Source organism: Molossus molossus, unplaced genomic scaffold (assembly GCF_014108415.1).
Source record: "Molossus molossus isolate mMolMol1 unplaced genomic scaffold, mMolMol1.p scaffold_m16_p_7, whole genome shotgun sequence".
NCBI lineage: Eukaryota > Metazoa > Chordata > Mammalia > Chiroptera > Molossidae > Molossus > Molossus molossus.
Genome location: NW_023425401.1, coordinates 41,569,443 through 41,584,530, shown reverse-complemented (window position 1 = coordinate 41,584,530; position 15,088 = coordinate 41,569,443). Strand labels below are relative to the sequence as shown.

Here is a 15,088-nt window from a genome sequence, read left to right as displayed (position 1 = left end):
ACACTGTTTACCCTGCCCTGTGATTCCCTGAGGCCCTGCAGCAGGCAACTTTCAGGCCCACTCAAGCTGTTGCCAGTTGCATTACCATAGGATTGGCCTGTCTTAAAACCTGCTTCAGGTTTTCCTAAATTATTTCAAACAAGAAGCATCTGGTCTCAGCTTGCCCCATACCTCTCGTTAAGTAATACATAGAAACAAACACAGGGAGGCAACCAAAATGAGACAAAGAAACAGGTTCCAAATGAAAGAACAGCACAAAACTCCAGGAAAAGAACTAAGTGATATTAAAATAAGCAACCTAACAGATGCAGAGTTCAAAACACTGTTTATAAGGATGCTCAGTGAACTTAGTAAGAACTTCAAGAGCATAAAAAAGGAGCAGTCAGAAATGAAGGATGCACAGTCAAAAATGCAGGAGGCACTAGCTGAAATAAAGAATAATTTACACAGATTCAATAGTACAGTAGGTAAAGCCAAGAAGCAAACCATTGATTTGGGATATAAGGAAGCAAAAAACACCCAATCAGAACAGCAAAAAGAAAAAAATCCAAAAAAATGAGGATAGTGTAAGGAGCCTCTGGGACAACTTCAAACGTGCCAACATTTGCATCTTGGGGGTGCCAGAAGGAGAAGAGAGAGAACAAGACATCGAAAACCTATTTGAAACAATAATGGCAGAAAACTTCCCTAACTTGGTGAAGGAAACAGACATACAAGTCCAGGAAGCACAGAGAGTCCCAAATAAGATGAACCCCGAGAGGCCCACACCAAGACACATCATCATCAAAATGCAAAAGGTTCAAGACAGAATCTTAAAAGCAGCAAGAGAAAAGCAGTTACCTACAAGGAGTTCTCATAAGGCTGTCAGCTGTTTTCTCAAAATAAACTTTGCAGGCCAGAAAGGAGTGGCAAGAAATATTCAGAGTAATGAAAAGCAAGAACCTACAACCAAGATTACTCTATCCTGCAAAGCTGTCATTTAGAATCGGTGGTCATATAAAGAGTTTCCCAGACAAGAAAAAGCTAACAGAGTTCATCACCACCAAATCATTATTATATGAAACAGGGGTTTTTTTGTTTTTTATCCTCACTCGAGGACATTTTTTCATTTTTTGTTCAGATAGAGCAAAAGGGAGAGAGAGAGAAACATTAACATGAAAGGAACACATCGAGTGGCCGCCACCTGCACGACCCAACCAGGGCCAGGGACAAACTGCAACCAAGATACAATCCCTTAGCAGGAACTGATCGAGGTTTCTCTGGACCGCAGACCAATGCTCTAACCACTGAGCCAAATGGACCAGGGCTATGAAATGTTGAAGGGTTTTCTTGAAGAAAAAGATAAAAAATATGAACAAACAAAATGGCAATGAATACATATCTATCAACAATTAAATCTACAAACAAAATGAACAGGCAGAACAGAAGCATTCTCATAGATACAGAGAACATTTTGTTGGTTGCCAGATGGGAGGGGTGTTGGGGGAATGGGTGAAAAAGGTGAAGGGATTAAGAAGTACAAATTGGTTGCTAGACTGACAAACATCAAAGGGAAGGGGGGTGGAGGGTGGAAAGAGATAAACCAAAGAACTTATATGTATATATGCATAACCAATGGACACAGACAACAGTGTGGGGAAAGGCAGGAGGGGGAATGAGGACGTGGGGGTCAATAGGAGAAAAATGAGGAACATCTGTAATACATTCAACAATAAAGATAAATTTTTTTTAAAATGTTCAATTCTGGATAACTAGAAGACAGTGTTTTAATCTTTCATGCTAAAGCCAGATTACAGGTGTATAAGAAAGCTAGGCAACTACATGTGAGTTCATTACTATTTTAATATTTAATTTTTGGTAACCAAATTTACCAAGTATTTAAGGGAGAGTCTTCCTGTACCCACCATTCCTGTCCCCAATGATTTAATATCTTAGATTTAGAAGCTTGGTAGAAGAACAAAAATTTAAGTTCTCCGTTATTACTAGATAGAGAGCTCCCTGGAGGAGAGCTTCGTCAGAGTAAGTGGCTTTGTGGAGATGAAATCCTCAGAGTCTTGAGGCCTTCATAAATGTTGTTGTAATCCACATCCGCTCCTTAAAGACTGTTTAAGTAGAAAATAGACCTTTAGCTTAGGACAATTTTTTTCAAGGTAATGTCAATAATTATTTTAATCATAAGAGAAAAGCTATTTCTAGTAAAGGCTTATTTCCCCTAATACAAATTCCTTAACTCTAGTGATTATTGCAGTTCGTGTGGGTGTAGAGAAGAAACCACACTGGAAGTCGGGGCTGTAGATTCAATAGGAAGCATCACGTCTTGTCCAGAGCTGGTCGAGCCCCTTAAGGAGCACTCTGCTTCAGTTCCCTCAACTCTGAAAAGGGTATGACTAGTTATTAAAATTACTTGAGATCACAGATCAGATTCAGGTATAAGCCACTTCCAAAAAGAGAAGAACTTTGGAAAGGTACATTATCTCTTAGAAATTAGGGGCCCGTAAGGGGGAAAGAAACTAGGGGTCCTATAACTAGAATGTCAAGGGGATATATAGGGCGAGGTGGGGTGGGGTGGGGCATGCCTAAGGGAGTAGAAAATATCAGTACTGGTGTGCAGTATGCCTTTGGACTTTTGAACATCATGGAGCTAATTATACAGACTAATTTTTAAATTTCTCATCTTCTGGTCTAGGGTGTTTTCAGCAATTGTGTTCGGTGCAGTGGCTCTAGGACATGCTAGTTCCTTTGCTCCGGACTATGCCAAAGCCAAGCTGTCTGCTGCCCACTTGTTCATGCTGTTTGAAAGACAACCTTTGATTGACAGCTACAGTGAGGAAGGCTTGAGGCCTGTGAGTTCTCAGCTGCCCTAGGAATGCTCGGTTATTTTTTCCTAAAGGTTGCTGTCTGCTAGATTCTAAGTACAGGATCAACGTGTAGTGATTACACTGACGTTTAGTTATCTTGATGATATTTACAGAGCTAATATTTGGCCAGCTTTCTTGAAATTTTTAAATTTCACGGGGGCGGGGGTTGTTCAAGGATTGTAAAGTTTAGCACATCAAAAATAAAAAACAAAAAATCCAGATATACTGAAACTGGATACTTTTTATGAAAACCCTTAGTCATGTTAGTCATTTCTGCATGAGGGTATATGCCTCTAATTCTGTATGAAAATGAATTAGCAATTTGGCTTTAATCACATCTTGTAACAACTGCATTACAGTTGGTAAAAAGGTCCCTTTATCACAGTGAATAATCCTATACTATTTCCAAAGTTCGCTTACACTTAGATTGGAATCTTCTTTGCACAACACTCGCTGCTATAGTTGTAATGCTCAAGAAGCAGTGTGGGTGAACAGATACGGACTTGATCTTTCCAGGACTTTACCAGGTATTTCATGTTCTTAGAAAATTGTGTGTGGGGTGAGGGAGATAGAGTGAGAGAACGAGACTGCCGGGGCTTGAGGCAGGGCTGTGCACCGACACTGCAGGGAGAGACCGCCCTCGGTTCCCTCGCCTTTGAACCTTTAGCCGCTGCCTTGGCTCCAGCCTCCAAACCGCCCTTTAAGAATCTAAATGAACCTTAAATGAACTAGAAATCGAGTTTGTAATATGACTATTTAATGTATCCCGTACCCCCATCTCCCATCTTCATTTTATATAATAAGGTTCTATCAATATTAACGAGTGCTAACACTTGTACTAAATATGACTTTTATGTTTTTCTACTAAAGTCTTTGGTAAAGTTTCCCTGAAAGAATACTTTTCATTACAATAATCATCAGACCGATTATAATAGCAACATTAAAAACTTTCTTTTAGGATCAGTTTCAAGGAAATGTGACATTTAATGAAGTCGTGTTCAACTACCCAACCCGGCCGGACGTGCCCGTGCTGCAGGGGCTGAGCCTGGAGGTGAAGAAGGGCCAGACGCTGGCCCTGGTGGGCAGCAGCGGCTGTGGGAAGAGCACGGTGGTCCAGCTCCTGGAGCGGTTCTACGACCCAATGACTGGAAGAGTGGTGAGCACACTTTCTTAAATTGGTAACCTGATTTAAGGCAATAAACTAATATTCCCATAATAGAAAAAAAATTGGACAAAATCAAACTACCACCAACAAAACCATTCTCCCAAAGACACTGCCCTTTGAGCTTGTTCACTTTCCCTTAAACTTCTGTCTTTAGTGCCGTCAGAGAGAAAAGTTTAAGGCTGGTAGTTCTCAGGGGAAGGAGAAGTAGTAATAGTACAGGAGAGTCTGCTTTCTGTCTGGTATGCCTGCAGGGGGTCGTCAAGTTGAAAGGCTGGAGTCCTTCAGGGGACAGCAGATAGGAGTAGAACACTTAATTTCAGGCTTCCTACAGGCAGGGGAAGGTACACTTGCCTGGAGGAGGGCAGAAAAAGACAAAGAGAGGAATAAGAAAAGACAGGACCAAAAGTGCCACCATTTTGCCAGTTAGAGCAAAATGTTTTTATCATTATAAAAATCATTTTGTTGGCCATGTTGGCTCCCAACAGTGTGAGTACATAGGGCTGTGAGGCTTGGTATTCCACAAACTGCTCATGCCATGCTCCCAAGTCCTCCAAATGTTTTATCTAGTAACTTACTGCTTAGTCCTATTTTTTTCTTTTCAAGCCCTTCTTATGGTTTGTGGACTTTGGTTTTTAGCTCTTAGATGGTCAAGAAGCAAAGAAACTCAACCTCCAATGGCTCAGAGCCCAACTCGGAATTGTGTCCCAGGAGCCCACACTCTTTGACTATAGCATAGCTGAGAATATTGCTTATGGAGACAACAGCCGGGTTGTATCACAGGAGGAAATTGTGAGTGCAGCCAAAGCAGCCAACATACATCCTTTCATCGAGACCTTACCCCACGTAAGTAAACTGCTAACTTCTTAGGATGAAATCAGGATCAACTACAACACTGTTTTCCTCCTCAACAATTCCCAAAGTCATACTCCAACAGTCTTGTCATAAAATGTGTCTATTTACTAGCTCACTGAACTTGGACAAGACACTGAACTTAATGGTACCAAGTCTCCTTATGTCACGTCTACCTCATGCAAATGGAATGAGAAGCAAATACAGTGACATGAAGTTAATGAACTGTATCGCAGGTTACAAACTGGTAGGCTGCTTTCAGACTGCAGCCAAGTATCCCTTATGATGCTTTCTTTTTAATTAAACACTTTATTTTGATATAATTATAGATTCACATGCAGTTGTAAGAAATAGATCTTATGTACCTTTACCTAGTTTCCTCCGATGAGAACATGGCAAAATAGCCATATTGACATTGAGACAATCCACAGATCTTATTCAGACTTCCCTTTTACTTGTACACATTTATATATGTGTGTATTTAGTTCTGTGCAAATTTGTTGAATGTGTACGTTCATGTGTACACCACCATAGCCACGATACAGAACAATTCTATCACCACAAAGATCCCTCATGTTGTCCTGATAGCCCCACGTCCCTGCTTCCTGCCCTCACTCCCCACCAACTCTGGCAGCCGCTCACTGTTCTCCATTTCTGTAACTTTCTACTTTCAGAACATTATATAAACATACAGTATATAACCTTTTGAGATGAGCTTTTCTCACTCTGTCTAATTCCCTGAAGTTGTGTGTATCTATAGTTCATTTCTTTTTATTGCTGAGTAGTGTTCCATGGCATGGATGTGCCTTGTTTATCTATTCACTTGTTTTCAGTTTGGGGCTATTAAGAATACAGCTGCTACCCTGGCTGGTTTGGCTCAGTAGTTGGAGCATCAGCCCTTGGACCAATGAGTCGCAGGTTCCATTTCACTCAAGGGCATGTACCTCAGTTGTGGTTTGTCCCCAGCCCTGGTCGAGGTCATGCAGGAGGCAGCCAGTCGATGTGAGACACAACCATGTTTCTCTCTCTCCCCGCCCTCCCTCCCACTCTACCTGAAGATAAATGGAAAAATATCCTTGGGTGAGGATTAAAAAAAAGAATAAAGCTGCTATAAATATTTGTGTGCCAGTTTTAGTGTGAACCTAAGTTTTCATTTCTCTGGGAGCAATGCTTAGGAGTGCAGTTGTTAGGCCATATGGTAATGGCATGTTTAATTTTACAAGACACTGCCCAACTGTTTTCCAGAATGACTGTGCCATTTTACATTCCTACCAGCAAGTATGGGTAACAGTTTCTCTGTATTTTTGCCAGCATTTGCTACTGTTACTTTTTTTTTTTTTTTTTTTTTTTTTTTTTACCATTCTGATACTTGACTAGTGATACCTACCTCATTGTGGTTTTAATTTGCGTTTCCTAATGTCCAAGGATGTTGAACATCATTTTATGCACTTATTTGTCATCTGTATTTCCTTGTTGGTGAGATGTCTCATGTTCTTTGTCCATTTCTTAGTGGGTTTGTTTTTCTACTGTTGAGTTTTGACAGAGTTTTATATATTCTAGTTATTAGATAAGTAGTTTGAAAACATTTCCCCACAGTCTACTGCTTTTTTCCCCATCCTTTTAACACAGTCTTTTGTGGAGCCAACGTTTTACATTTTGATGAGGTGCAATTCATCAGTTCTTCCTTTTACAGACTGTGCTTTTGTTGTCAAGTCTAAGAATTCTTTGTCTACCTCCAGGTCCTAAAGATTTTCTCTGCCCTTCCCCCAAATGTTATGGCTTTACATTTTACATTTGAGTCCATGCTCCATTTTGAGTGTATTTTTGTATAAGGTAGTTTTTCTTCAGGGATTCATTTCATTCCTTGAGGGGACATATACTCTCCAGTTTCCATGGTCCCCCATGCTCTCTATGACCTATTATAGCTGCTGTGACTATAGCCAAAGTGCAGTGATGTCAGTATGGATTTGAAAAATATTGAAGGTAAGAATTCAGTGAAACAATTTTCAGAAACTAGTAAACACGAGTAGTCCTGGAACAATAACTTAAGATCCCTAAAACTGAGGGTCCAGTGGATAAAACTGAAATTCAGCTTATTTGTACTGTTCTACTTGGCTATGATTAGAAATCACATTCACAAACAAAATCCAAACCTCCATGTTGCTTAGCCTTACCAACTCTTAACACGTAGGCATTGACTTCAAGTACTGGATATGACTGAATAGAAAAATGTTAAGGCTTCAGTTTTTATTTAATTGACATGGGGCTTTAGGACATTAATTCACATGATGTATATTGAACTCAGTTCACCACAAACAGAACTGACTCGATCTGTAGTTTTATTCATTCTATGTTTTTGTTTTTTTGTTTTTGGCTTAGAATGTTCTCCCAATATCCAGCTTCCCAACTTCTCTACAGAGGCATCTTTAGTTTATCCCTCCTTTCTCGTCCCACCTTATATCCACAATTTCTGCTTCCCTCTGTGATGTTGCATATACTACTCATTTGGTACTCACTTGACCTTATATTGATGTTGAATATGTATTTTATTCTTTTTTTTTTTTCATTTAATTTATTTAATTAATTTTTGTTACAGATGTTTCTCCTTTCCTCCCCAGTGATTCCCCCCTCTCCCTCCCTCCCCGCCCTGTCCACAGCTTTGTTGTCCATGTCCATTGTTCATGCATACATGCATATAAGTTCTGTGGTTTATCTCTCCCCCACCACCCCCTCTTCTGGGGATTGTCGGTCTGTACCCCACTTCCACGTCTCTGGGACTACCCCATTCCTCAGACTGTTATGTTCATTATATTTCACAAATAAGTGAGATCATATGATACTTGTCTTTCTCTGTTTGGCTTGTTTCACTTAGGATAATACTTTCCAGGTCCCTCCATATCATCTCAAAGGATAAGAGATCTTTCTTTCTAACAGCTGCATAGTACTCCATTGTGTATATGTACCACAGCTTTTTTATCCACTCATCTACTGATGGATATTTGGGCTATTTCCAGATCTTAGCTATTGTAAATAGTGCTGCTACAAACATGGGGGTACATATATTCTGTATTTTTTTCTTTAGATTTTAATTCCTTCAGGGTAGGAATAAAGCTGAATTCATTTTACACTTCCCACAGCTCTGGGCATAACAGGTACTTTGTAAATGTTTAAGTGAATGAATGAACTTAAAAGTGAATAAACTGGGCTCCTTGTGAGTCATATGACTATCAAATTTTTAAAAAATTTTAATCTTAAATATTAACATTTAACCCTTTTTGGACTCCAGTGACATCAGCTGACATTAATAATGGTAGGAATTCGAGAATTTGTTGCAGAATACCACTGAGAACTAAAGTCACTAGCTTTCTATTTCGATTTTAAAAACATTGATAAGTGGAAGAAAAACGCTGAATAAACTATGTAGTTGTTACAAAAACTTTTTCTTGATTCCAAATATTTTTTCCTTATAAGTAGCACTGTCATAAGTTAAGAAGCAAAAGTTTATTCAATATAGCATTAATTTTTCTGGATTACAGACTTATTAATTTTATTAATGACTGCCTTACAGAAATATGACACGAGAGTGGGAGACAAGGGGACTCAGCTGTCGGGAGGTCAGAAACAGAGGATTGCTATCGCCCGTGCCCTTATCAGACAACCTCGAATCCTCCTGTTGGATGAAGCTACATCAGCTCTGGATACTGAAAGTGAAAAAGTATGAATCCCACCTCATGTCCCATTTAATTTGTAAAGCAAACGTTTTTGTGATATTAACCATGAAAAAATATGTAAGCACAGAAAAAGTAAATTTAGAAAGTGGTTATTTTGAGAAATTTAGACAGTGGCTATTTTGAGGGAGAATATTTTCTTATTCCTTTCAGCAATTTCCAATTTTTCTAAAATTATATATTACTTTTAGAAACACACTAAAAGAAAAGCATTCAAAAGAGAAGGCTGCATAAATAATTTTTAGCACATTAACTTTAATGGAAAATCTGAAAAATAGAATACTTAATAAAAGGGACCAGTTAGTTAAAATTTCTAACTAGTCAAAGTATATTTTACTTATTTGTGAAGACTATTTAGTGGGAGAATACATTTTTAAATTTAAAAGAAAACTATATATAATGTCAAATTATTAAATACCCACGCATAAGCCAAAGACTGAGATAAGAAAATTTCTTGTTTGGATGGTAAAATTCTTAAATTTCCTTTAATGCTAAAACCTATTTATACAGTTTTTAAGGTAAGGCTTCTGGTCTGATTCATCAATAGGTCGTCCAAGAAGCCCTGGACAAAGCCAGGGAAGGCCGCACCTGCATTGTGATTGCTCACCGCCTGTCCACCATCCAGAACGCAGACTTGATAGTGGTGGTTCAGAACGGCAAGGTCAGGGAGCACGGCACCCATCAACAGCTGCTTGCACAGAAAGGCGTCTACTTTTCCATGGTCAGCGTCCAGGCTGGGGCACACAACTTATGAACTCTTGTTATAGTATATCTTAAAAATAAACTCAAATCATTCTACAACTTTTGCTGACATGTAAAAGAAGTTTCTGAGTCATCGTAAAATATAGGTACATCTGACTGGCCAGTGTGGCTCAGTGGTTGAGCACCGACCATGCACCAAGAGGTCACCAGTTCGATTCCTGGTCAGGGCTCATGCCCAGGTTGTGGGCCAGATCCCCCTGTGTGGGGCGCAGGAGGCAGCCAGTCGATGTTCTTGCTCACCGATGTTTCTCTCTCCCCCTCTCTCTTCCTCTCTCTAAAATCAATAAAGAAAAAAAAAATTTTTTTTTTAATATAGGTACATCCAGTTTGGGAGTTGATATTACATTTGAAATTTCAGAGTTATAAATCAAGACATGTTCTTGATGAAATATGGAAACAGTTTAGTTCTTCCTGAGTTATCAGAAACATACAGAAAAACAGAGCAAAGTTCAGGTATATAAAGCTGTAGAATTAGTAGAAGCCACATAGGGACAATTCTTATGGTCCTGAATAGTTGAGTGTTTTGGAAAAAATTTTCCCAAGTACAAAGAAAATATAAATTGTTCAAAAGCCTATTCTCTCCCTTGGTGGATTTCCAAATCATTCTATTGGGGCATTAAGATTTAAAATAAATATATCCCCAGCTTTATGATACTCCAGGAGAAAATGAAATTTCCTTTAGACAAGGCAGTTACCAGTGGGCACACATTCGATCCACAAAGCAAAAAGATACCAAATATTTCTTTTAAAGAAATGTTTAAAACTCGTGAATAATTACTGTATATATTCTCAGTGCAATTTGGAACATTGGAAATATCAATAATAAAATGCTGTTTCTATAGCAAATGCATTACATTTTACAAATAATCCTAGTATTCCCAGAATGTGAATCCACTTCTAACAAGAAGAAAATATATTTAGAAGAAGAGCAAAAAGAGTATTCCAGGAAACCCTTGGAAGCTAACCACACTGAATTTTTTTCCCATAATTTACTGCAGCAATATCAATTTTCATTGCTGTGCCAAGTTGTTTGGGTCAGTGAAGTATTCAAACGAAGTTCTTCTACCTGTAATAAACCACATGCTGTATTACCAAAGATGTTTCAAATGTGACCATGTGTATAAGCAAACAATTTCAGATTAACCAAGAGAAGAATGGGGCAAGGGTAATGTTAACAGTGACTCAGTATGAGAATTCAATTTTCTTGTGTAATTCCCAAAGCTGCCTAATGAGGATCATAGGGCATGTGCCCCTGGAAATTCTGACTTAGTACATCTGGGTAGAAGCCAAAGTATCTCTGTAAAGTATGCCAGATGATTTTTAACCTAGGCAATGTAGGGAAACGTGTTCAAGCATGAGTAAAAAGAGGCTTCTCTCCAGGACGTGATAAGTTTCTGAAGTGCTCAACTCCTCAGATATTACATAAAAACAATCAACCAGCCCTGGCTGGTTTTCTCAGTGGTTAGTGTCAGCCTGCAGACTACAGGGTTGCAGGTTCGATTCCAGTGAAGGGCATGTACCTCCGTTGTGGGTTGGGGTTGTGTGGGAGGTAACCAGCTGATGTGTCTCTCACATGGATGTTTCTCTCGCTCTCTCCCTCCTACTCTACCTGAAGATAAATGGAAAAATATCCTTGGGTGAGGATTTAAAAAAAAAAACCAAGTAATTCTAAAATGCCTGGAAATTTAGTCCATAAAACTGTACTAGTGAGGAAAAGATTCATAGTTCAGGTATCAAATGCTATAGAAGCCCACTCTGAAATGTTTTCACAAGGAAATACACCAGCTTTAGCAAATTCAGAACATATGAAAATGTAAGAACAGGCCGGCCGGTGTGGCTCAGTGGTTGAGCATCGACCCAGGTATCAAGAGGTCGCCAGTTCAATTCCCAGTCAGGGCACATGCCCAGGTTGTGGGCCAAATCCCCAGTGGGGGGGCATGGAGCAGGTGGCCAGTTGACGTTCTCTCTCATCGTTTCTCTTTCCGTCTCCCTTCCTCTCTAAAATGAATAAAGAAAAAATATTTTTTTTAAAGAAAAAGGAGATCCAACCAATATACTAAATCTATCATCTTTATGTGATATTGCTGTGAAAAGGCCCCCAATCATGTCCCCTCTTGTGCTCACTCATTTAACCAAAAATGTGCTTGTCTTAAATTTGGACTGTCCTTGTAACTTGTTTTAACCAACAGAATGTAAAAGGTGTGACATCATGTGACTTCGATGTGACTTCAGGGCCTAGGCCTCAACAGGCCCTGCAGCATTTATCTCCCCTCTTAGAACCCCCACTGCCAAGTACAGAAATCCAAGTTAAATACTGAATGATCAGACTCCACGTGGAGAGAGAATGTCAGCCACTATGTCCCCAGACAGTGGGTGAAGCCATCTCAGACTTACGAGCCACAGTCCAAGAGTCTGGTGACTGCAGCTGCTTAAATGACTGAGGCAAGAGAGCAGCAGAATCTCCACATGGGCTCAGTCGACTGCCACAATCATGAGGAACGTTACATTGTGGGTAGGCTAAGTTTGGGGCAGTTTATTACACAATATATAACAGATCAGAAAGTATAAGGTCAAAAACCAATGAATCACTTATTCAAACAAAACAAGAAGCTGTATGACTTTGAGAGTTTTATTTATTTTTCTGAGGGTAGAAACTACATGATTGAACAGGAGGAAAAAACAAAAATCCTGAGAATGCGATTCAATATTTAATCCTTTTAAAGTCATTAATTCTGACAACTAATTTTAAATATAAGTACTTTAATTTTTTATTCACAAAACTAATGACAATATACTAAAATAAATTTTGTTAGTTGTTTTTTTTTTAAAATATATGTCAGAGGGTGTAAACCTCCCTACTACAATTTACTTCTTCTGTCCAATAAAACTTTGTTAGATCACCATTAAACTGTAGTGGTCTTTCCCAAACACAGTAAGCTTACATCCCTATGGTTAATGTGAAAAAGTGATTTAAGGGAAATTAGCATCCAATCATGGATATCATACCCTTTGGCAACTAGAAAATGTTAAAGTGCTTGAAAGACTCTATAACAGCAATTTTCAACCTGTGTGCAGCAAGAATTTTTAAAATATGGGATACCCGAACGTAGTCAGGGGCACTGACCTCTTTTCCCTTAGACTGTCAAATAAAAATATGACAACAGCCAACACAACAGTAGCTTTCCGGTGTGAATGAATAAAAATTATGCCTATTTTTTTTGTCAGATTAGCAAAAAATACATTTTTTGGTGTGCCACAGAATTTTAGTAATTCATTTGTGTTTGCCATGAAGTGAAAAAGGTTAAAAACTGCTGCTCTACAATGATGTTCAGGAAGAGAATTTATAACCTAAACAGTTACTAATAAAGATATTTTTAAAAAGACCTGCATTGTTAAAATGTGTACATTTGCATTTTTGAGGCTTATCTTAAACTTTGCATAGTTCTATTTATATTCACTATATCAAACTTTGTATAAATTTAGAGAGCATGATTCTAAGTTCTATGATTCCTTCCAGTCAACACTGCTTCCTATCTCACCTTGCTAACCCACTCGCAGCACCCAGTTTAAATGATTATTTTGGAATGTGCTTGATGAACCCTTAGTCTCTAGAGCTGAGCAAGTTTCATCAACTTCATCATATCACAGAAAGCTTGGAAAACCATCTGGACTAGCTTTTCTGCATCAGTCTCTGGACAGGAATTCCAGGCTGAACAGACCACAACAAACCTGTGAAGCACAAGAAGGAAATGATCAAGTTCTGTGCAAAAATCACAACACGAAAAAGCTCCAGCTGATGACGACCTTGCTGTATCCGGCTGTTCCTGTATGAAGTGTGATTCTGGCTGACACCAGATAACTGTCACCCGACGTATGTAAAGTAAAGGCACATTTATACATGATGCTGGGAACACCCAATTCACGATGTAACTGGAGACTGACTAAGGACAAAAGGGAACAAAACACAGGCCAGAGCTCAGAGTGCTCGGAGCAAGGTCTTACTGGATTAAAGAAACAAACCCACCTCTCCCTACAAATCTTTCTGAACGGTCTTTGAATGGAATGAAGTGGGATACAAATTCATGCCATTGTTTGCTATTAAACTTGAACTATTTTTAAAGAAGAATATATCACTTGAAGAGAGTAAAAAAAACAGTAACAGAAGAAAAAAGCTATTTTAGGAAAGCCAAGGAGAAACTCTCTTGGGACCATCTCCTACTACCTCCTGCTAGGTCCTCCTGATGAAGAAATGCCTGGTCTGGCAGGTGCTAAAAGTGGCCCTGGATATGGAAAGAAGCTGGGCTTCCTGTGGGCTCAGAGCAGAAACTGGGCTATTAACTCTCTTGGAACCAGCCTTCTCCTTTCCAGACACTCAAATTGTTTCATAGCAAAACATGCATTAAGCTCAAGTAAAAACCAAAATGTTGTGTAACGTAAAGCTGTGAACAATGCAATTTTCACATCATTAAAAAGACAGTATATTATATATCTTTGATTTTACATGAGCAGGACGAAGTAAAAACATGCTCTGGCACAGGATATAATGATGAAACTAATGTCTGAGTGGCTAATATATGCTGAAAGATACAGAGGAACCTACAAGAAATCCTGCCTTGTTTTCACCTAGTGATTTCATATACCTTGTCATTTTCTAGCTACATAACATATAATTCTCAAATACTTAGCAACATCTAAATATATTCCTTTGCAAAAATCAAAAATTCCTATTTAAGTGTCAAATTTTTAAAAAATTCAGTTATCCATGCCCTGGCTGGTTTGGGTCAGTGGTTAGAGTGTCAGCCTGTGGATCAAAGAGTTGAGGGTTCGATTCCGGCCAAGGGCACGTACCTTGGTTGCAGTTAGTCCCTGGCCCTGGTTGGGGTCATGCGGAAGGTAGTCAATTGATATGTCTCTCTCACATCGATGTTTTTTTCTCTCTCTCTCTCTTCCCCTCCCCTTCCGACTCTATCTGAAGATATCTGAGAAAATATCCTCAGGTGAGGATTAAAAAATAAAAAAATAAAAATTGTTATCTTTCTAAATTATAGAAAGAAATAACTATCTTCACAAAAGATGGTACAAAGATACCAGTAACAAAGAAAAAATATTTTGTTCATAGTAAAGAATTCAAGTTATATTATTTTCCCCTATAAATTGGTAAAGAATGTTTTATAATGCTTAGAGTTAGCAATGATGAGATGAAAAAAGAAAGGCCCTGGCTGGTTTGGCTCAGTGGCTAGAGCATCAGCCTACAGTCCAGAGAGACTCGGGTTCAGTTCCCACTAAGGGCATGTACCTTGGTTGCAGCTTGTCTCCGGTCCTGGGTGGGTTGTGCGGGTGGCAGCCACTTGATGTGTCCCTTTCATGTCGATGTTTCTCTCTCTTCCTCTCTCTCCCTCCCACTCTATCTGAACAACAACAACAACAACAAAAATGGAAAAATGTCCTTGGGTGAGGATTAAAAAAAAAAAAAAAGAAAGGATATGTTATCATTATTTGGGGACAAACTGCAACCAAGGCACACGTCCTCAGCGGGAACTGAACCTGGGACTCTCTGGTCCGTGGGCCGTCGCGCTAACCACTGAACAAAACAGGCCAGGGCCCCTACCAGGTCTTAATATTTTCTTTCTTACCCTTCCCACAAACTTAACTGAAACCCTATACAACCCAAATGAAATACATCTGAATTGATAAAGCTTGCTTTTTTTATTTATCTAGTCTCCGGT

At 39.0% G+C, this 15,088-nt stretch overlaps 2 protein-coding genes across 16 annotated transcripts in view; one reads left to right on the top strand and one right to left on the bottom strand.

The window, feature by feature from the left end:
* The window catches only part of LOC118619596 (phosphatidylcholine translocator ABCB4), a 205,226-nt gene extending 195,678 nt beyond the window's left edge, over positions 1 to 9,548 (top strand). For 5 of the 15 annotated variants that reach the window (XM_036246277.1, XM_036246275.1, XM_036246276.1 and 2 more), the window contains 5 exons: positions 2,687 to 2,843; positions 3,817 to 4,014; positions 4,660 to 4,866; positions 8,441 to 8,587; positions 9,148 to 9,465. In XM_036246277.1, the coding sequence (XP_036102170.1) occupies positions 2,687 to 2,843; positions 3,817 to 4,014; positions 4,660 to 4,866; positions 8,441 to 8,587; positions 9,148 to 9,354 (916 nt within the window). In that variant the 3' untranslated portion in view covers positions 9,355 to 9,465. Of the gene's footprint in view, positions 1 to 2,686; positions 2,844 to 3,269; positions 3,386 to 3,816; positions 4,015 to 4,659; positions 4,867 to 8,440; positions 8,588 to 9,147 lie in introns of those variants that run through there. The other 10 variants (XM_036246279.1, XM_036246280.1, XM_036246281.1 and 7 more) reach the window with 9 other exon arrangements.
* A 3,022-nt stretch (positions 9,549 to 12,570) lies between these two features.
* Positions 12,571 to 15,088, bottom strand: part of CROT (carnitine O-octanoyltransferase) — a 44,295-nt gene continuing 41,777 nt past the window's right edge. The window contains exon 18 of the mRNA XM_036247441.1: positions 12,571 to 13,091. Coding sequence (XP_036103334.1) covers positions 12,971 to 13,091 — 121 coding nt within the window. The 3' untranslated portion in view covers positions 12,571 to 12,970. The remainder of the gene's footprint in view (positions 13,092 to 15,088) is intronic.